The 22,934-nt window shown below is 52.6% G+C and overlaps 1 protein-coding gene across 1 annotated transcript; it reads right to left on the reverse strand.

The window, feature by feature from the left end:
* Window positions 1-58: 58 nt before the first annotated feature.
* On the reverse strand, window positions 59-22,366 carry SCAF1 (SR-related CTD associated factor 1). Its single transcript, XM_029585353.1, is given in 17 exon segments — window positions 59-829; window positions 1,051-1,179; window positions 7,284-7,562; window positions 9,261-9,295; window positions 9,298-9,342; window positions 9,872-10,054; window positions 10,057-10,403; window positions 10,405-11,005; window positions 11,008-11,278; window positions 11,280-11,336; window positions 11,339-13,326; window positions 13,820-13,944; window positions 14,203-14,339; window positions 14,554-14,672; window positions 14,854-14,923; window positions 19,686-19,900; window positions 22,195-22,366. Coding segments are annotated over 17 exon segments (4,947 nt in total). The 5' UTR covers window positions 22,352-22,366; the 3' UTR covers window positions 59-640.
* Window positions 22,367-22,934: the final 568 nt, after the last annotated feature.

Below are 22,934 nucleotides of genomic sequence, written 5' to 3' on the forward strand. Positions count from 1 at the left end.
CACTGCGAAGGCCAGCACTCTCTTTCTCCAGGCAGAAGAAAAGACACCACAGCCCAAATACATAACATATTTCTTTATAAACAGAAAGTCAGGGACGGAGACTTACAACAAGGCCATTTAATAACGCAGTTAAACACAAGTGAGGGGAGCGAGTAAGCACATTGACCTGCTCCTGAACTGAAACCCATGCAAAAGAAAAATCAAGAAATGATGAAAATGGGAACAAAGCTGTAGAACTGAAACCACGAGAGCGCGGCACACAGCAGCTCCTTACGGGACAGAAATATTTACAGAGAACAGCAAGGAAGGGGGGGGGGGGGTTCCCCCTCCAAAATCTCTCACAGGTTCTGCTTAAAATTGCAGGAGCTGGCGAGGCAGAGGCTGCTCATGGGCCACCCCCCGTTTCCAGTTCGTGCAGCGACTGCTGCCTCGCTTAAAACGCAGAGAGGTGTTTCACTGTACTTTCCATTAAAAGATTTATCTGTAAAGTTCACAAAATCTTTGCATAAAGATTTATTTTCACTGGCAAACCAAATCATATTCTTCCCTCCCCTCCCCCCCCCACTCCACCAGCCTCCTCCCTCCACGCTGGCGGGCAGGCCGGGGAAAGGGAAAAGGTCCTTGTCCAGGCTGCTCGGCATCAGATCAAGGGTAAGGAGAAGGAGCCCTTGTCCAGGCCGCTGTGCTCCCTGCTGCTGCGATAGCTGCTGCTCTCCTCCTCGTCCATCTTCCTGCCGTGCTTCCGAAAGTACTTGTAGCGCTGGACGTAGGCCTTCACCAGGTTATTCACTTTCACGGGGTTGATTTCACCGCTCTTGCTGTGGCAGATCTGCAGAGAGAATCTGGGCTCGGGTAAGTGCCTCTCACCCAGCACGGTAAAAGGCCGGGGTCTGTCCGCCTCGGCCTTCACCCTGCTGTGGTCAGGGAGTGGCGGGGCTGGTATGGAGAGAGGAAGCATTATCGGGAGGGGGGGGGGGGGAAGAGTGCGGGCCTGTGAGCTTCTCCAGATTGAGGCGACGGGGGGCAGTGTGCACCCTATAGGTGCCTTACCTTGTGCACTGCTTTACGTAGGATGTCTTTGTATTCCTCCTTTGTGATCTCTTTCTTCTGATAATAGGGTTTAATGGCCAGTTTCACCTCCTCCACTGCTCGCTCTTGCGTGTGCAGCTTCTTAAGATACTGTAAGGGACAGTCACAGAGGGGATGAAAGCAGCTGGACTTCATTGGGCCACAGGGGAGAGGCAAATGCAAAACACTTCTCACAAAATCCATTCCCCTATGCAAGGTGCAGTCACACAGACTCCCAAGGTCACATTTCCCACACTGGTAACCCAGTACTTCAAATGGACAAATTACTTACCTGATAATTTCGTTTTCCTTAGTGTAGACAGATAGACTCAGGACCAATGGGTTATGCTCCCCTGCTAGGAGACGGAGTCAGGTTTCAAAGCTGCCGTCACCCTCGATACACCCCTGCAGTGACCTCAGCCCTTCAGTATGCTCTTCAAAAGCCATTGTGGACATACTACTGAAAAACTTGAATACAATTTAATAACTTAAAGATTAAGAACTTGATTGGAGATCCAAGATGGCGCCTTGAAAGGTGGTCGGGTGAAGCAGCGCTCTTGGCATTGAATTTATTTCTTGGATTAACATGACTCACCCCAAGAGAAAAGAGAAAATTAGGGCTGAAACCCCGACAACCCCGATTCCTACCCTGTCTCAGACGGTTTATTCAAGGTTTCTTCGCACCTTTGAATACAGCAAACCCGGGAGAAGTGTCCGCTGGAGCCGTTGGGGAGGAGCAAACGCCGGTGGCTCGGGTCCTGAACATCTCATTAAGCCCCGGAGTTCCCGTGGCGCCTCCGCCCCCCATTGCCGCGCACACAACCCCTGCCCTTCGGGTCAGAATGCTCAACCCGTTGAGGTGGAAGCATTAGGCCCTTTCGAGGTGAAAAATGGGGAAACCGATGCGACGGCAGGTACGGGAACAGTGAATCCCGCAGGCTCCCTGCAGCAACAGCTAACATCTACGCCAGAGGGGCAGGATGGCTCGACTGGCCTCTGCCACGAGGCAAGAACGCCGTCAAGAAGGTGGGGTAAGCGTTAGTGTTTCTTCACTTGTGGATCAATCGCAGACAATAACATTAGAGAATGTCTGGGCAGTACTGCTTGAATTGAAAAACTCAACAGTGAAGATGTCTAATATTCTGTCTAATACACAAACCCAAATTCAAAAATTGGATCCAATAGTGGCTCAGCATTGGAGGGTTTGCAAGATCAAGTCACCCAAATCCAGACTGTGCAGACTGGATTAATACAAGCTGAAAAATCTAATACAAGGCAAAGTGAAAATATAGGAGAATGAAGCAAGATATGAAAACTCGAGCGCATTACATTTTCCACGAGTCAAGATATCACATCACCCATGGAACAATTTAAAAATTTTATGCTGGAAAATTTACAAATCCCATTAGATGCTATTCCACCAATTGAGAAGATTTTCTACATAAAGCTTGGGAAGAAGACGGGAAATGAGCCACAGAATAAGGAAATGCAAGCGCAGGACATGGAAAATCTTACGGATTTTTTGGAGCAGTCTACAGAAGAACAAATTGAATTTCGTGGGACCTTGTGTATTAGCTTTGTCTTTTCCTCAGACAGACACACTATTTTGAGATTGTTTCTACGAAACAGAGAGAAATGCCATCTAGGCCAAAAAGTTTGGATTTACCCGGACATAACAAGAGACGCACAATTACGTAGAAAGAGATTTCTCCAGCTGTCTCAAGAAGCAAAACATTTAGGAGCCCATGTGGTGATTTGTTATCCTAGTAAATGTGTGCCCAAATTTAATAGCCAAAGATGTGTGTATTTTGATCCACAAGCTCTGCGTTTACTTCTTGATTCTCATTCTTCTCAAACTAATTGCTACTTGAACCTGCCACGGGAATAGGAAAATTATTGTAACCTTTTGTTTATTCTTTACCATTTCCTAGTGCTCCCTATTAGAATCTTGGCTCTCATTTCTTTATAACAGGATGTATAATCTGAATGATTCTTAAAAGTATTTTCTTAAGAGATTCCACAAAATTGGAGAAATGTTTCTTTTAAATTTTACTTATTTGAAAGGGATAGCTGTGATTTGTGATTAGAAAGTTATGGGTAAGATGTATATATTACCATATTGGATTGGATGATGTGATTATATGACCTATTCATCGGAAAGTATGTTTTGCTGACTATGTATGTTAAAAATGAATAAATAAAAAATTAAAACAAAAAACAAAAAAAACTGAACTTGATTAAACACGGATAACCATAAATGTACTCAACCAAACACTGAACCCCAGTAAGATTATAGATGCCCTGATCTAGGGACTGGATGACGGCTTACCCGTAATCTCTTGGAATTGATATCCACTCCACGGGCGAATCCTTGGCGGATGCCGAGACCATCTGTCTACACTAAGGAAAACAAAATTATCAGGTAGTACTTTGCTCCATATCCTAGTGTGTAGCCAGATGGACTCAGGACCAATGGGATGTACAAAAGCTGCTCCCGATCGGGGCAGGAGGCTGCCCATGGTCCAATTAACATCGCCCTTGCAAAGGCTGCGTCCTCCCAAACCTGAACATCCAGGCGATAGAACCCGGAGAAGGTGTACAAGGAGGATCACGTCGCCGCCCGGCAGATGTTGATGGGAGACAGCAGTCTAACTTCCGCCCATGAGACCGCCTGAGCCCTAGAGGAATGAGCCTTATCCTGAAGGTGTAATGGGCTTCCCCGTCTCCACATAGCCTCCTGTGACCACCTCTTTAATCCAGCGAGCTATGGCAGCCCGCAAAGCTGGTTCACCCTGCTTCCTTCCACCGAGAAGGACAAACAGGGATCCGTCTTTTGGACCGGTTCGCCTATTGACATTCAAATGACGGAGGAAGCGGTATTTTTCTGTGTCCTTGTTGCTTATCTAGGGATGGCGGAAATGGACTGATTCAAAATGAAACTCCGAGACTACCTTGGGCAAGAAGGATGGAACAGTACGAAACTGTAACGTTCTGGAGTCATCCAGAGGAACTGTTCCTGACAGGACAATGCCTACAGTTCAGAGATGTGACACGCCGAGCATATAGCCCCCAGGAACACAGTTTTTCAGGGTTTAATAAATGCAAGGAAAGACTGTGCAGCGGTCAAAGGAGGGCACTGCCAAAAACTTCAATACTAGATTAAGATTCGACAAGGGACCTGGCCACCTTGCCCCTGAAGCAGGAGACAGCCGCTACCTGGACCTTCAAGGAGTTAAGGGTCAAACCTTTATTAAAGCCGTCCTGCAAAAATTCCAGAATTAGTGGGATTTTGACTGTCCAAGGGGAAAACACTATGTTCCTCGTACCAGGCCTCAAACACTCTCCAGACCCACACCTACACTAGGACGTAGAGAACGTCCGTGCACGGAGTAAAAGGTGGCAATTACTGCCGCTGAATATCCCCGCTTCATCAGGCGAGCCCTCTCAAGGGCCAGACCGCAAGACAGAATTGAGTCGGATCCTCATGAAGGACTGGTCCCTGTTGTAGCAGGTCCCTGTGTGGTGGGAAGCAAAGGGTCTCCACCAGGAGTCTCTGCATGTCTGCATACCACGCATGCATGGGCCAATCCTGAAGCTACTAGCAGGCCTAATCCCTTGCAACCACTCGATTCTGTGAATGACCCTGCCTACGAGGGGCCATGGAGGGAAGGCGTATATAGCAGCTCCTCTTCTGGCCAGGTCTGAACAAGAGCGTTGATCCCCAGGGTCAAATGATCTCTTCTATGACCAAAGAATTGGGGAACCCTTGCATTGTGAGATGCGGTCAGCAGGTCGATGGACGGGAGACCCCAGTGATCTCCTACCAGCTGAAAGGCTTTTGGCTAACAACACCCACTCTCCTGGATCCAGACTCTCCCTGCTTAGAAGGTCTGCTGTGACTACGTTTTTTCCCTGCTATGTGGGAGGCTGAGATCATCTGTAGATGTATTTCCGCCCATTCCATAAGGAATCTATCTCTGGTGACTCTTGCTGGCTTTTGGTTCCACCCTGGCGGTTGATGTAGGTTTACCATTGTTGCGTTGTCCGCACATTACGCAGACCGCTTGACCCTGGAGTTTGTGGCTGAATTGTAGTCACGCCAATCTGACTGCCTGGGCTTCCAGGCTGTTTATGTTCCAGAGGGCCTCTTCCTTGGTCCAATGCCCCAGGGCCGTCAATTCCTGACAGTGAGCTCCCTAGCTCCAGAGGCTCTGTCATGAGGACCAGCCAGTTCGGAGGGGACAGCAGTACACCACTGCCCAGATGAGCTTCCATCAGTAAGTGGAGGTGAATCAAATATCTTGAGACAGCGGGTTCCAACATGACAGCAGGAAGAGATGAAGTGGTCGCATGTGTGCCGTTGCCTATGGCACTACTTCCAGGGTTGTCGCCATCAAACAGAGGACTTGAAGATAGCTCCACACCGCAGGGCGTATTGTGTTTCATCACACACACTTGGGACATCAACTTCCTTATCCGCATGGTTAGGAGGAAGACCTTGCCCTGCTTGGTGTCAAACCGGACTTCCAGATATTCCAAGGACTGGGAGGGTTTGAGAGTGCTTTTGTCCAGGTTTATGACCCAACCGAGTTCCTGAAGCAAGGAGGGTCACCCTGTTGGTCACCCAGAGACTCTCTTCCACGGACTTTGCCCGGATCAATCAGTCGGCCAAGAACGTGTGCACAAGGATTCCCTCTTTTCTCAACGCTGCCACTACAGCCACCATAATCTCGGAAAATGTTCTGGGGTGGTGGCCAGGCAAATGGAAGTGCCCGGAACTGATAATGGCACCCAGTACCGCAAAGTATAAGAAACTATGTTCTTGCCGGATTGGAATATGTAGGTAAGCCTCAGATAGGTCCAGGGAGGTTAAGAACTCTCCTGATAGTACGGCCATTATCATGGAGCGTAGGGCTCCATGCGGAAATGAATCACTCAGATGTCGGTTGACACTCTTGAGGTCCAGGATGGGGTGAAAGAAAAACCTTCCTTCTGGGCATGATGAAATAGATGGAATAACGCCCTGTATTTTCCTGGGGCCAGGTACTGGGATTATAGCCCTCATCCTGAGGAGCCTTAAACAGGGTAGCCCTCCACTGCCTGCTCCTTGTGTTGGGAGTGGCAAGGAGATATCATGAATATGTCCTGAGGAGTGCTGCAAAATTCCAGCGCATATCCTTCTTTTATGACCTCCAGTACCCATTTGTCTGAAGTGATCTCGACCCACTGTTGGTCGAAGAGGAGCAGTCGATCCCCTAGCTCCTTGTTCCGAGGGTGGGATAAGCAAAACTTCATTGGGGGTTCGGGATAACCTGAACCCGCGCCTGACCCTCTCTTGGGCTGCAGACTCCAAAAGGACTGAGACCTTTGAAATATTGAGTTTCTGTAGGGGCGAAAGCATTTGAAGCCCCTGGATTGATCCCCATGGGCGAGAGGCACTGTAACTGCTTTATCTTCTGGTAGCTGGGGTACTGGAGATTCGCCCCATTTACGGGCCAGCTTTTCCAATTTGTGGAGAGATACTTTAAAGGGCATCTTTGCGAGATTTGCCTTGGAGGTTGTGTCTGCTGACCAACTCTGCATCAAAAGCTGTCTTCTGGCCGCTACCACAGAGGCCACTCCTCTGACCGAGATACAGACTAGGTCCAAGCCCGTGTCAGCTAAAACGGTGGTGGGCAGGTTCCATAACCGCTCTGGAATTCGCTCCTGAGTCATCCACCTCCCGAGAGAGGCGCAGGCACGAACGAGCTATCAGGGCACAACAAGAAGCAATCTGTAAGGTCATTGCTATAGCATCAAAGGCCTGTTTAAGGAAACCTTCCGTCTCCATCTGCTGGCAGGGGAGCATAAACCCACTGGTCTCGAGTCCATCTGGCTACACGCTAGGAAACCAGAATTGAAACAGCATCTTGGCATCAGCAAGTAATGAATGAACCGCAGAGACCGCAATGTGAAATGGGGTCCATGCTCATTAGGAGGTGGCGATACTGCTCCCCTTTGCCCGTGGCCCCTTCTCCACTGGGAGCTGCGACTGCTACTCCCTCAACCACGGCCCCCTCTACTTTGGGAGGGGCTACTGCTGCTTCCTCACCCATGGCACCATTCGCCCGCTGTCCCTCTCCCCTGGGAGCTCTGGCTGCTGCTCACCTTGCCAGTGACGACTGCTGCTCCCCTCGCCCGCCAGCCCTCTTCCCCTGGGAGCACTGGCTTCTTACCTTGTCCGTGTCCCCATGCCCTTCTGAGCTGGTGCTGCCTTCTCTCTTTCCAGTCTCACTGCTGGAAGAGGCTGTGAAGAACATGCTGGCCATGGTACCCGCAGAGGCTTGGCTGATGCTGCTGGGGAGCCCAGGGGGAGATGGGGGGCTGGAGCTGCAGCCCAGAGAGCTGTGCAGGAGGTACGAAGGTGCTGAGTGCGTCACAGGCGTGTGCGATGGTGGTGGTGGTGGAGGGGGCTGTACAGTCAAAGAGGTAGAGGGTTTGGTCTGATTAAGGATCTGTGTGCAAAAGGGAAAAGATGCACACTCAGTATCCCTGGTGTGTGATCCTCTATTGCACACATTACCACTTCTCACGTGCAAATCTCTCCCAGCATGCAAACTTGCACACACACACCAATACCCTTGTGGGGACACGTCCCCCTAGTGTACATATGAGCAGCACATGCTGTATGCACGTCCCCATTCTACATCGTTTCCATTACTCTCCATCTCAGGCACTGGTCCTGCAGAGTTAACCCCACAGTTAAATTCCAGCCATGGGCTTCCCGAATGTATGCATACATCTTTCTATAAATTATCTATATACCTGGAGTCTGACCCAGTATTCTGGAAGAAACGCCATGGGATAATGAGCAGGATAGTGTCGGGCCCTGTTCCCCTCACACAGTGGCGTGGGATAAGCAGGACAGCATTGGACCCTGTGACCCTGGCGCAGCGCCGTAGGATAAGGAGCAGGACAGCATCGGGCCCTGTTCCCCTCACACGTGTCGTGGGATAAGCAGGACAGCATTGGGCACTGTGACCCTGGCGCAGCACCGTGGGATACGGAGCAGGACAGTGTCTGGCCCTGTTCCCCTGGCGCAGCGCCGTGGGATAAGGAGCAGACAGTGCCGGGCCCTGTTCCCCTCACGCAGTGCCGTGGGATAAGGAGCAGGACAGCATTGGACACTGTGACCCCTGGGTGCAGCGCCGTGGATAAGGAGCAGGGACAGCACTGGGCACTGTGACCCTGGGTGCAGCGCCGTGGGATAAGGAGCAGGACAGGGTCGGGCCCTGTTCCCCTCACGCAGTGCCGTGGGATAAGGAGCAGAACAGCATTGGGCACTGTGACCCTGGCGCAGCACCGTGGGATAAGGAGCAGGACAGTGTCTGGCCCTGTTCCCCTCATGCAGTGCCGTGGGATAAGGAGCAGGACAGCATTGGGCACTGTGACCCTGGTGCAGCGACGTGGGATAGGAGCAGGACAGCACTGGGCACTGTGACCCTGGGTGCAGCGCCGTGGGATAAGGAGCAGGACAGTGTCGGGCCCTGTTCCCCTGGCGCAGCGCCGTGGGATAAGGAGCAGGGACAGGGTCGGGCCCTGTTCCCCTCACGCAGTTGCCGTTGGGATAAGGAGCAGAAACAGCATTGGGCACTGTGACCCTGGCGCAGCACCGTGGGATAAGGAGCAGGACAGTGTCTGGCCCTGTTCCCCTGGCGCAGCGCCGTGGGATGAGGAGCAGGACAGTGCCGGGCCCTGTTCCCCTCATGCAGTGCCGTGGGATAAGGAGCAGGACAGCATTGGGCACTGTGACCCTGGGTGCAGCGCCGTGGGATAAGGAGGCAGGACAGCACTGGGCACTGTGACCCTGGGTGCAGCGCCGTGGGATAAGGAGCAGGACAGTGTCGGGCACTGTGACCCTGGGCGCAGCGCCGTGGGATAAGGAGCAGGACAGCGTCGGGCCCTGTTCCCCTCATGCAGTGCCATGGAATAAGGAGCAGGACAGCACTGGGCACTGTGACCCTGGGTGCAGCGCCGTGGGATAAGCAGCAGGACAGCGTCGGGCCCTGTTCTCCTCACACAGTGCTGTGGAATAAGCAGGCCAGACCCTGGCGCAGCGCCATGGGATAGGCAGCAAGATAGTCATCCAATTTGTCCACAATGGTCTCTACTCTGTCAGCTCTGCAGACAGATCTGTCCTCCAGTCACCTCACCTGATTGGTGGCTTGGATTAATTCCTGGGCTTTGCCCGACTTGCCATATTTGCTTCTTCCATCTTAAACAACAAAGCTGTCACTAGAAGGAAAAGAAAGGTGCAAATGTCAAACTTTTTTTTCTAAGCAGAGAGGTGGGGTAGTATGTACGCTCTGCAAGTGGTGTGCTTGCCGAGGGAGATATATTGGGCTCCAAAGAGATGCGGCAGCGCATGCAAAAAGGGGATTTCAATATACAGGGAAAAAAAAAAAAAAATTTGCAACGGATCTCTGGAAGTGCTGGGACCCCCAACAGAATCTAGGGGTGCCCACCTGGCCCCTCTTCTGCCATTGTTACTATGTTACCCCGGGACCACCACAGAGGGTCCCGGGGTAACATTCCCAGAGGATACTGAGACCCTGAGGGTGTCTAGGGTGACCACTTCCAGAGGGATGCTAGGACCCTGACGGCATCTAGGGGGTAGAAGTGAGGTGCATTGGTGGAGCTGTGGGGGGGGCGGGGGTGGATCTCGGCACTGGATGCCAGAGGCTGCTGCAGGGCAGGAAGGGTGTGCACAAAACGTCAGCGCCTCTCTCACCTGTGCAGGAAAAAAGCCATGCTTGCTACTCACATGCCAGCACGCCACTCGTGGTGCAGTCCACGCCCGCTTGGAGGTTCCAGGGCATTTGCGTGGCTTGAGCTCGTGGCTCCTCTTTGGGCTCGGACATGCTGTCCACCTCCAGCTCGTCTTTTCTCGGCAGGTCGAGTGGGGGCTCCTCGGGCATGAAGGACACATCCGGGGTCTTACAGCTGCGTCCACAGTCTGGGAGTCGGGGGTTAGCTCCTGCTCGTTGGCTGCTTTCGTGGGGCTGGCGGGCTTCTCCTTGCTCTCAGACTGCTCGGAGCCCGACCAGATCGGCTCCTCGGCGGCTCGGGGAGGGCTGGGCATCTCCTTGCTGCAGCTGTCTGCTTGGACTTCTTCAGGAGCTTTGCTTTTCAGTTTCTTCTTTCGCTTCTCACCCGTTCCCTTGATTTTGCCGGCGACCGTGGAGGTGCCCATGGCGCCACCAGCAGAGGTGGCAATTTTGGCTCTCTTAATACCAGTCTTTGTTTTCAAACCTCTGACTTTCTTGGGCTTGAGCGCCAGCTCTGTGGCTCTGACCCTCCGGCTTGGGCCTGCCGGCCTTGAAGTCGGGCAGCTTCTCCTCCGACTTGATGAAGGGGGAGCGGCTCTCCTTGTCCCGGCTGAACTTGACCCCAATGGAGCCAGCCTCCTTCACAGAGGTGGTGGTGCTGCTCACTCCCTCCCTAATCAGCACAGCCACTTTGGACTGCAGCTTCACTTTCCGGCTAGATGTCCCCTTGTGAGGGGCTTTCAGCTTCTTGGGGGTTTTGTCTCTCTCGAGGCGTGCTTTCTCCTTTTCGACCCCGCAGAGCCTCCATCTCAGAATGGGGACTCTCTTTGAACTTCTTGGCAACGCTCCCGGCTGGAGCGCTCACCCGAGTAGCTCCGATTTCCTCTCGCCCTCTTTGCCGGCTTTCTGCTTGCTCTCTTCCTCCTCGATTCTCTTCTTCTCGTACTCCAGGGCGGTCTTCCTCTTGCTCGTCTCCGGCCTGCCCGTGTGCCTCTCAAACAGTCGGAGACTTTTGCTCTCCCTGTCATCTAGCAGCTCCCGGTCAGAGAAGGTCTCGAAGCTCAGACCCTCAGAGTCGTAGAGCACTTCCCGCTTCCCGGCAGCTTCCGGAGTACGCAGCCGGTCCGGGCATCGTCCAGCTTCTCAGTGGGGTTGACAGTAATGGTCCTTTTGATGGGTGAAAAGGTCATTGTCATGAGGTCTTGGATGGAAGGCGGCACCACAGTCCTGTGGTCTCTTCGCCGCCTCTCGGTTAGGAGGGGCATCTCGGGCTTTGCTTCGTCCATGATACTCCGCCTCTCTCTCTCCTTGTCCTTCTCCCTGCGCTCAAATCTTCTCTCCTTGTCCTTCTCCCTGCGCTCAGATCTTCTCTCCCTGGATTTGGACCGGGAACGCTTCTTCTTCCTTTTTCCCCTCCGAGCGATGTTTCTCTTTGCGTTTATCCTTCCGGGATCGGTCGGTGTGCTAACGGAGCGGGACCATCGGCGCCTCTTCTCCTTAGACCTCCTTTTCCGCCTTTCAGTGGACGTGCGGGAGGACCCCACAGCGGAGATGCTGGTGCTAATGGAAGGGGACCAGGAGCGGGAGCGGGAAGTCTTCTGGTGCAAGCGTTTGCGGTCCTTTGATTTTGACCTGGATTTCTTGGTTTGGGACCAAGAGGTCTGTGCAGATCGCGTTTCTTTGGATCGCTTGCGCTCCTTGGACCTCTTGTGTTCCCTCTTGGCTTTTTTCCGGCTGCGGGAGCTGGAGCGCGACTTGGATGGCCTTTTAGGCTCAGAAGGGGACACAGATTGCTTGCGATACCTCTCGCGCCGCTGGTTGGTAATCTTCCGCCGCAGGTCGACTCCTTTCCACCTGGTGTCCGCCTGGCTCTCTCCAAAGTCTATCTGCAGAGCACGTTCCTCGTCCGAGTCGGCATGGAGCGAGAGGAAATCGTCCCCTTCCACCACTCGCAAGGGCCGCTCCAGAATGCGGCAGCGGCTGCGGAAGAGACGCATGGGGCTGAAGCGATCCTCCTCCTGCGGAACGATCTCGCCTTCCTCGATTTCCGAATCCTCATACTTTCGCTCGCTCTCCTTGCTGCTGCGCTCCCTCCTCTCGCAGGAACGGCGAGACTTGTGGCGCAGCTTAGGCTCCCCACCCAGCTTGGCGATTTTTTCCATTCGTAGGTAGGACTTTGGTTCCACCTTCGGGACAGACTCCAAGGAAACCTTGATCTCCAATTTAGACTTGGGCTCGGCCTCGGAGGCAAACTCCGCTTTGCTCAGATCTACGGCAAAAACTCTCCTCCTGGGCTCCAGGGTCACCTCGGGGCTCTCTGGAGCCAGTTTATCCGTGGAGTCCACCCCAACCGGATCTTCACTGATGGGTTCTTCCGAGGGTTCTGGGGATGCAGCCTCGGGCTCGTTCGGCAGCTCCATGTCGATGCTGGAGCTCGGACTGTACAGCTCCGGGGTGGGCTCAGCTCTGGCAGAGTCCTTGGAAGTTACGCAGGAGGCTGGGGTGGGATCAGCCGGTGTCTCTCTCTCGGGGGTGGCTTCGTGCTCTCTGTTGAGGGGCCCGGGCTCTGGCGGTAGATCGTCCTTCTCTGAGAAGGGAAAATCTTGGCTCAAGCTGTTCTCATCGTAGATACCAGCGAGCGCCTCCGAGATCCTGTCCTCAGGGTGGGAAACATTGCCCTCCTCTTCCTCATCGTCGTCCTCGTACGGAGAGGGACTCTGCACGGAGGAGCTGGGGTTGGACCCAGTGGGGTCAAAAGGATCGTATTTCTGATCCTCGGTTTCCTTCTCAGGGGAGTCCCCGTACTCGAAGTCGCCATTCATATTCTCCTCATCCGTGGGATGGAAAGGATCATAGATGTCCAGTTCCTGAGACATGAGAGAGCATAAGCCGCTACCTGGCAGGTCCTGGGGGTGCGGGGAGTACGAGGCAGGGGAAAAGGAAGTGGTGGAGGGGGAGGAGCAGCTGGAATCCATCTTCTCCAGGGCACTCATGGGGGGCTGAGGGTGCTGAGTACCGGAGGTGGAAGAACTCCCACCCCCTTCGTTCGGAGGCCTCTGCTGGCCATTGGACACCCCGCTGCCATTTCCCAGAGTCAGTCCCCAGCACTGCGAGGGACCCAAATCCCGTCTCCCACCAGATTCGGGAAAAGTCCGACCAGGCCCGAGGGCCTCCGCTGCTCCTTGATTACAGAAAGTGCTGAGTGGATCCGCCACAGCGGCGGAGAAGGCAGAGAGCACTGGTGCGCCCTCGCGCTGCCCAGCGGCAGTCCCCGTGTCTCCACAGCAGTCGGCCACGTTCCGTCTAGTCCTGGGGCCGAGGGTCTCCTGCGGAGCGTGCGCATCTGTTGAGCTTCGGGAATCTCTGCGAAGCAGGGAACCAAAGGAACAGCTACGGAAGGGCAAAGACAGCAGTCTGCTTTTCCAGGAACGAACAGGGGGCTGAAGGCACGCTGCAAATGGAGAAAGAACACAGTGTGAGCGGGAAAGAAGGTCTGTCTCTGAAACAGCATACCCCAAGACACATCCCAGGGGAGAGAGGGGAAAAAAAAAAGAGGGTACAACCATGCCAGAATACAAAGGAACAGACGGTGATAAAGTCACAACGAGCATGCAGGGCCAAGATGCCTGCCCGAGTGGCATTCAGAAAAGGGGCCTCTGGTCTGGGGGTGAGGGTGCCAGATAGGCGGCCCTCTAAAGTGATGACCCTATCAGGAGAAAGATCTAATGTTCTAGAGGTGCCAGTGTCAGGCCAGGAACCTCCCATTCTTGGGAAGGATGTCCATCCAGACAGGAAGCTCCATTTTTAGAGAGACGCCTCTTCAGAAGAGTTGCCTCAGGTTTTGATAGGAGTTGGATTTGGATCAGGGCAAGGACAGCTGTTGAGGGGAGGGGGGGGGGGGGGGGGGAAGGGTCTTGGGATCAGTTCTCCTTCACTGCTGTTACCTGATTTTTTAATCCTCCAATGCCGATCTCTTCCAAAAATACCCGACTGTGTCGCGGGGTAAGTTCCTTCATGCTCCATCCACATCTCAGCCACCAGCTCCACCTCGGCCATCTCCTCGTCTTCGCTGCAGCCAAACATTTAAGGAATGAGAAACAGCATCCCCAAACCTAGCTTCCTTCTTACTATTACTACTAACAATCAAATAGTTATTTCTCACCCCTTCCACAGTGCACCCCAAGGGTGGCAGCAGGGCAACCTCAGTACCCTGCCCCAAAAACCAAAAAAAAAAAAAAGACTAGGCACCAGCGAAAAGCTCAGCGACAGCCTCCACTTTCCCTCCCCTCTTCCCGGACCCATGCACCTGGCCCCTCTCTATACTCACTAAATAACTCCTGGCTCCATGGTCCCTTCCAAGTCGGGAGTGAGGTGAGAGTGCGTGGGATTGGTACTGTACATCCGTTCCAGGTACTCCAGGGCCTCGGCCAGGCTGGACAGCATATCCAGAGCAGCTTCAGCAGCCTAGAAGAGAGAAGCCACGGCGCCGTCACCGCCACGGAGGACAAAGCACCGATCCTGTCAGTGGTGCCACTCGGCGCCCAACCCAGCTCAGGCCTTCGTTTCATGAGAGAGTATTCACATTTTGGGGATAAGCCACACGAGGAACACCTTAATGCAGCGGTAACCCTGACTGGTAAGCCAACCAAGCCCTGAAGGTAGGGGGCCCAATACTTACAGCCTCCCCGTTCTCCCATTCCAGCACAGGCCGTCCCCTGTCCCCAGCGCCGGCACTCTCCCTCACCAGTCGCTTCTTCGGATGCAGCTTCCGTCTCTTTAGGTGAAGATCCTCCGCATCTGAAAGCAACAGGACAGGCGGCTTCAAGAAAAAGGAGCGCTGGGGAGGTGCAGAAACCCCAGGCCGTCCGTCCCCATCCCCCCCTGGGAGAGCACCACACTGCCGCCTGCTTGCCTTGGGGGGGGCAACAGACACAGTGCCTGGGGCTCAGGAGACACGACACGATGGGTGGTCAAATACCTGGAACCCGGCTGTGATCCTCGCTGCGCTCGTGCGGCGCGCCGCTCCCCACAGCCTCTTGTGCACCTCTCTGAAACAAAAGCAAAGCCACAGCAGAGATGGGACCAGTGGTGAGAGGGGGAAAAAAAACAACCCCAAAACGTCAACGAGTCCCCAAATAACACTCTGCGTCCTACAATATCCATTTCTATTTGGGAAGCAGGGCAGTGGCGTTAATCTTTCCCGGGCTGGACAGTAAACCAGCACCTGCCGCCAAACCGTGAGGAATCTTTCCTTCTCCCTGGCCCGTTGCACCTGAAGCTCGTGGAAGCCTCTTTTCCTACAAATACAAAAGCTGCAGAAGGGAAGCCGTCGGCAGGCCCCGTCCCTGCAGCCTCGCCTCCAGCAGCTCTGCCATGGCTCATTCCTTAGATTTCAAGCCTGCAGCCACTGCGCTATGAATGAATGAAATGCAGGCAATCAGGGGAACATCATAACGGAGAAAGCAGGGGGGTGACAGGGCGTATGTAACCGGTCTGCAATAAACAATACAAAAAGAGCCATAACAAAATGAAAACAATACAAAAGGAATCCACCGATAAGCTTCCACCACAAACAGCCACTAACGGGATTAGACAGCCTTTCTAGTAAATATGGTTTTTTTGATAAAAGATATTCGAGAGCACTCGTTGACTAACATAACCGCAGATGATTAAATAGTCCAGACGGCTTTGGCTTTGAGAAGGCACGGCGTCAGGCTTGCTGATGCAGTTCAGATTCAAAAATAAAATTAACAAAAATAAAAGAATAAGATATTATTGATGAACTATTAAATCAGCGAAGGGAGTGGTGTTTGTGGTTGAAGATTATCGGCAGATTCCTTTTGTATTGTTTTCATCGGTTTAGAATATACAGTACTGGTACATTACCAGGTGACAGCAGGTGAAATCTGTTACAGAGCACTGGTGCATTACTGGTGACAGGTGTATCTGTTAGTACAAGAGCACTGGGGAACAGGTGACAGCTGTTATGTTACACAGAGCACTGGCGTCCATTACAGGTGACAGCAGGGTGTAATCTGTTAGTACACAGAGCACTGGGGTCCATTACCAGGTGACAGCAGGGTGTATGTTAGTATACAGAGCACTGGCGTCCATTACCAGGTGACAGCAGGGTGTAATCTGTTAGTACACAGCACTGGGGTCCATTACCAGGTGACAGCAGGGTGTAATCTGTTAGTATACAGAGCACTGGCGTCCATTACCAGGTGACAGCAGGGTGTAATCTGTTAGTACACAGAGCACTGGGTCCATTACCAGGTGACAGCAGGGTGTAATATGTTAGTATACAGAGCACTGGCGTCCATTATCAGGTGACAGCAGGGTGTAATCTGTTAGTACACAGAGCACTGGGGTCCATTACCAGGTGACAGCAGGGTGTAATCTGTTAGTATACAGAGCACTGGCGTCCATTACCAGGTGACAGCAGGGTGTAATCTGTTAGTACACAGAGCACTGGGGTACATTACCAGGTGACAGCAGGGTGTAATCTGTTAGTACACAGTGCACTGGGGTCCATTACCAGGTGACAGCAGGGTGTAATCTGTTAGTACACAGAGCACTGGTGTCCATTACTAGGTGACAGCAGGGTGTAATCTGTTAGTACACAGAGCACTGGGGTCCATTACCAGGTGACAGCAGGGTGTAATATGTTAGTATACAGAGCACTGGCGTCCATTACCAGGTGACAGCAGGGTGTAATCTGTTAGTACACAGAGCACTGGGGTCCATTACCAGGTGACAGCAGGGTGTAATCTGTTAGTACACAGTGCACTGGGGTCCATTACCAGGTGACAGCAGGGTGTAATCTGTTAGTACACAGAGCACTGGGGTACATTACCAGGTAAGAGGCAGTACACAGAGCACTGGGGTCCATTACCAGGTGACAGCAGGGTGTAATCTGTTGGTACACAGAGCACTGGGGTCCATTACTAGGTGACAGCAGGGTGTAATCTGTTGGTATACAGAGCACTGGGGTACATTACCAGGTAAGAGGCAGGGTGTAATCTGTTAGTATATGGAGCACTGGCATCCATTACCAGGTGACAGCAGGTTGCAATTATTAGTATACAGAGTACTGGCGTAAATTACCAGGTAAAGTGGCAGGGTGTAATCTGTTAGTACACAGAGCACTGGGGTACATTACCAGGTAAGAGGCAGTACACAGAGCACTGGGGTCCATTACTAGGTGACAGCAGGGTGTAATCTGTTGGTATACAGAGCACTGGGGTACATTACCAGGTAAGAGGCAGGGTGTAATCTGTTAGTATATGGAGCACTGGCATCCATTACCAGGTGACAGCAGGGTGCAATTATTAGTATACAGAGCACTGGGGTACATTACCAGGTGACAGCAGGGTGTAATCTGTTAGTATACAGAGCACTGGGGTACATTACCAGGTGACAGCAGGGTGCAATTATTAGTATACAGAGCACTGGGGTACATTACCAGGTGACAGCAGGGTGTAATCTGTTAGTATACAGAGCACTGGGGTACATTATCAGGTGACAGCAGGGTGAAATCTGTTAGTACACAGAGCACTGGGGTACATTACCAGGTAAGAGGCAGTATACAGAGCACTGGGGTCCATTACCAGGTGACAGCAGGGTGTAATCTGTTAGTACACAGAGCACTGGGGTACATTACCAGGTAAGAGGCAGTACACAGAGCACTGGGGTACATTACCAGGTAAGGCAGTACACAGAGCACTGGGGTCCATTACCAGGTGACAGCAGGGTGTAATATGTTAGTACACAGAGCACTGGTGTCCATTACTAGGTGACAGCAGGGTGTAATCTGTTAGTACACAGAGCACTGGGTCCATTACCAGGTGACAGCAGGGGTGTAATATGTTAGTACAGAGCACTGGCGTCCATTACAGTGACAGCAGGGTGTAATCTGTTAGTACACAGAGCACTGGGGTACATTACCAGGTAAGAGGCAGTACACAGAGCACTGGGGTCCATTACCAGGTGACAGCAGGGTTGTAATCTGTTAGTACACAGAGCACTGGGGTACATTACCAGGTAAGAGGCAGTATACAGAGCACGGGGTCCATTACCAGGTGACAGCAGGGTGTAATCTGTTAGTACACAGAGCACTGGGTACATTACCAGGTAAGAGGCAGTACACAGAGCACTGGGGTACATTACCAGGTAAGAGGCAGTACACAGAGCACTGGGGTCCATTACCAGGTGACAGCAGGGTGTAATATGTTAGTACACAGAGCACTGGTGTCCATTACTAGGTGACAGCAGGGTGTAATCTGTTAGTACACAGAGCACTGGGGTCCATTACCAGGTGACAGCAGGGTGTAATATGTTAGTATACAGAGCACTGGCGTCCATTACCAGGTGACAGCAGGGGTGTAATCTGTTAGTACACAGAGCACTGGGGTCCATTACCAGGTGACAGCAGGGTGTAATCTGTTAGTACACAGTGCACTGGGGTCCATTACCAGGTGACAGCAGGGTGTAATCTGTTAGTACACAGAGCACTGGGGTACATTACCAGGTAAGAGGCAGTACACAGAGCACTGGGGTCCATTACCAGGTGACAGCAGGGTGTAATCTGTTAGTACACAGAGCACTGGGGTCCATTACTAGGTGACAGCAGGGTGTAATCTGTTGTATACAGAGCACTGGGGGTACATTACCAGGTAAGAGGCAGGGTGTAATCTGTTAGTATATGGAGCACTGGCATCCATTACCAGGTGACAGCAGGTTGCAATTATTAGTATACAGAGTACTGGCGTAAATTACCAGGTAAAGTGGCAGGGTGTGTAATCTGTTAGTAAACAGAGCACTGGGGTACATTACCAGGTAAGAGGCAGTACACAGAGCACTGGGGTCCATTACCAGGTGACAGCAGGGTGTAATCTGTTAGTACACAGAGCACTGGGGTCCATTACTAGGTGACAGCAGGGTGTAATCTGTTGGTATACAGAGCACTGGGGTACATTACCAGGTAAGAGGCAGGGTGTAACCTGTTAGTATATGGAGCACTGGCATCCATTACCAGGTGACAGCAGGGTGCAATTATTAGTATACAGAGCACTGGGGTACATTACCAGGTGACAGCAGGGTGTAATCTGTTAGTATACAGAGCACTGGGGTACATTACCAGGTGACAGCAGGGTGTGCAATTATTAGTATACAGAGCACTGGGGTACATTACCAGGTGACAGCAGGGTGTAATCTGTTAGTATACAGAGCACTGGGGTACATTACCAGGTGACAGCAGGGTGAAATCTGTTAGTAAACAGAGCACTGGGGTACATTACCAGGTAAGAGGCAGTATACAGAGCACTGGGGTCCATTACCAGGTGACAGCAGGGTGTAATCTGTTAGTACACAGAGCACTGGGGTACATTACCAGGTGACAGCAGGGTGTAATCTGTTGGTATACAGAGCACTGGGGTACATTACTAGGTGACAGCAGGGTGTAATCTGTTAGTATACAGAGCACTGGGGTACATTACCAGGTAAGAGGCAGGGTGCAATCTGTTAGTATACAGACCACTGGGGTCCATTACCAGGTGACAGCAGGGTGTAATCTGTTGGTATACAGAGCACTGGGGTACATTACTAGGTGACAGCAGGGTGTAATCTGTTAGTATACAGAGCACTGGGGTACATTACCAGGTAAGAGGCAGGGTGTAATCTGTTAGTATACAGAGCACTGGCATCCATTACTAGGTGACAGCAGGGTGTAATCTGTTGGTATACACAGCACTGGGGTACATTACCAGGTAAAGTGGCAGGGTGTACCAACTAACACTGGAGGTACTTTACCAGGTCTGGGTCCAGTCCGCCGCACAGCACTGGCGGTCGGCACATGTCTCCTCCGATATCACAGTCTGCTTCCTGTGGGGTGGCCTGCATATGTGTCTTCTCTGTGGACATGCTGATGACAGCACCTCCCTCAGAAACCTCCGATATACCATCCTCAGGACTCTTCTGGTCCTTACCGTCCTCTTCCTCCATCCCTGCCACCTCTAGCGATGAGCCTGAGGGAGGGAGTGTAAAAGCCGTTCAGCGACAAGAACTTACAACCTTCCAGAACTGAGCGTTAAAAAGATCCTTGCAATCTCTCTACTCAAAGCCTTCAGTCCCTCTCCAAGTGCAGCACAGGAAATCAATTCTTCCATTACTCAGGACTCAATCATTTTTAATCTTGTACCTTTATGCCTAGAACCTGCTCCCTAGACCTGACCGGGTTCTCCACATTCTCTAACCTTCCAACACCAAACTGTTTGTCAAAATTAATAATCAAAAAATGAGCACATCACTTCAATTAATGTCAGTACTGTACCCAGTTTTTACTGAGCCCTGTGCTCTCTATCTAGTGCTGGACAGGACAAATCCCGCAGCTTTTCCATGCTCCTGTTTGAGATTCCTTGCATGCACTAGCGGCATCCAGGTGCTTAAAATGGGATTTCTTATGGACAGAACTGACTGCGGCTGAGTTTGGTTCTCATTCTCCCCACCCAAATCTCTGAATCCAATTCCTTTCATCAGAGGCAATGCACCTAGCCTGTGATTTTGCCACTAACATTACTGGAACTGGAAAATTCAACCCTCTCCGGAACGGAGGCAGGGCGGGCTGCTGACCGTGGCTGAGCTGTCAAACCTCTCAGCAGATCCAGACAGAATTGATGTCACATCAGGTCTGGCACAAAATATTCCTCTACCACCCAAGCTTTTGAGCAGAAAAAGTAACAGACAGTACAAGCTGAGACTGAGTGGAGTGCTATCCAGCCACCTATCTTAACAATAGACAGATTCTTCCTGCTGACCTGAATTTCCAGAGCATTGAAATCAACATCTAGGAGCTTTCCTTCACAAGCACGTGATGGTGGAGAGGGTGAAGCTCCCCATTTTTAACCTCCTTTCTGGGTAGCCTAGCCACTGCAGCAGCATTTGTCAGTCAGGCCCAAGAACTGCAGCTAGTCTTCCCCACCATCCTCTCTGGCCAGCAAGCAGCTGGTAGTGCCCCATAGGGGTTTGCCAATGCTGCTTCCACAGCATCACTTCACGATACCCACCCCACCCCACACACATAGTCATCCAGGAAAAAGAAATACTCTGCCCTTTCTAGTCAAAAGAGAGACCTGATGAATAATCGCATCTTTAAGGTAAGCAATACCGTCATCAGAAGGACAACCTACAAAGGCTCTTTCAAAGCCCCCTCCCCCCACTTCTAAGGCCTTAAAGCTCACATGCAGCCAGCTCCAAGGTGAATAGGTCAGGCAGCACATTCTCCACCCTGACCTGCCTCTGAAGAGGGAGGAGGGAACCCGTGGGAGAAAGACGAAATGAGTGTATACATACATAAACCGAAAATATTCTGCACTGTGAGCATGTAAAGAGGAGAGCCCAGGGCCAACCCTGCACCACTGGGGTACCAAAGCAGAAATCACCCACAATACAAAAATCATCTCCACAAGCCTAGAGAAAAACACTCTGCTGGTACCACCAGGGCAAAAGGCAATAACCTCCACCTGCCCCTAAAAAGGAGCACAAACGTCATCAAACACAGGGACATTACCTTTCTTCCCTCCATCTCTCCACACACAGGGGCATTACCCTCCTCCCTCCAGCCCCAAAACAGGAAGCATTACCCCCCCCATGCCATCTCCCCAAACATAGGAGCATTATCCCCCCTCCAGCCCCAAAACAGGAAACATTACCCTCCCCCACTCCATCTCTCCACACAGAAAGCAATACCCTCCACCCCCCAGCCCCCAAAAAGAGGGGCATCACCCTCCCCCTCTCTATCCCCAAAACAGGGAGCATTACCTTCCCCCACTCCATCTCCCCAAACACAGGGGCATTATCCCCCCTTCCAGCCCCAAAACAGGAAGCATATCCTCCCCCACTCCATTTCCCCCCACACAGGGGCATCACCCTCCCCCCTCCAGCCCCCAAACACAGGGGCATTACCCTCCCTCTCCATTTCCAAAACAGGAAGCATTACCCTCCCCCATTCCATCCCCCCAAACCCAGGGGTATTACCCTCCCCACAGGGAACGTAACCTCCTACCTCCCTCCCTTACCCTCTAAACAGGGAGTAATCTCCCCCTCCATCCCCAAACCAGGGGCATTACCCCCCCAAACTCCCGGGACAGAGAGATTAACCTCCCTCCCGCCCCGGAACAGAGGAATTACCCTTCACCTCCGACTCATGAACCCACCTGGCCAGTGCTGGCTGCGCCTCGTCGCTCCCTCCCCGCCCGGACCTCCCGCTCCAGCCCCTACAACAAAAGGAGCCTCTGCAGGGCCGCCGCGGCCGCCATCTTACCCCGCAGCTCCGGCGCGCGAGGAGCATCACGGGATGTGAAGTCCGCGACGCGCGCCAGCACAGCACAGAGAGCTGAGGGCGACCACAAACCCTGGCATGCAACGCGCCCACGCCTGCGCACCGGCGGCCTCTCGCCCCGAGCCGGCACGGACGCCATGCCGCGCTGCACACCGGGAGGCAAAGTCCCGGAAGCCGCCGACCGTCAGCAAGTAGGGCGCGAGGAAAGGAGAGTGTGGCCTACATGTCCCAGGAGCCCTCGCACGGGATGACAGCGCCGCGGCCTGCAGGCTGAGGATCGTTCCCGAAATCAGAAATAAAACGCAAGATGTCTAAAACGTAGAGGGTTCCCCACAGCCTCTGTCACGGCAGCCCCTAGGAGGCAGGGGGATTCTCTCACTCTCCATGTCCCCCCCAGCACCTTGTAACCATACACCTGGGAGGCAGGGAGCTTCTCCCTCACTCCATCCCAGCACTGTGTGTCTGTACAGCTGGGAGGCAGGGAGCTTCTCCCTCACTCCATCCCAGCACTGTGTGTCTGTACAGCTGGGAGGCAGGGAGTTTCTCCCTTACTCTCCATCCCAGCACTGTGTGTCTGTACAGCTGGGAGGCAGGGAGTTTCTCCCTTACTCTCCATCCCAACACTGATTGTACACCTGGAAGGCAGGGAACTTCTCCCTCACTCTCCAACCCAGCACTGTGTGACTGTACACCAGGGAGGCAGGGAGTTTCTCCATCCATCT

Source organism: Rhinatrema bivittatum, chromosome 19 (genome assembly GCF_901001135.1).
Source record: "Rhinatrema bivittatum chromosome 19, aRhiBiv1.1, whole genome shotgun sequence".
NCBI classification, from domain to species: domain Eukaryota; kingdom Metazoa; phylum Chordata; class Amphibia; order Gymnophiona; family Rhinatrematidae; genus Rhinatrema; species Rhinatrema bivittatum.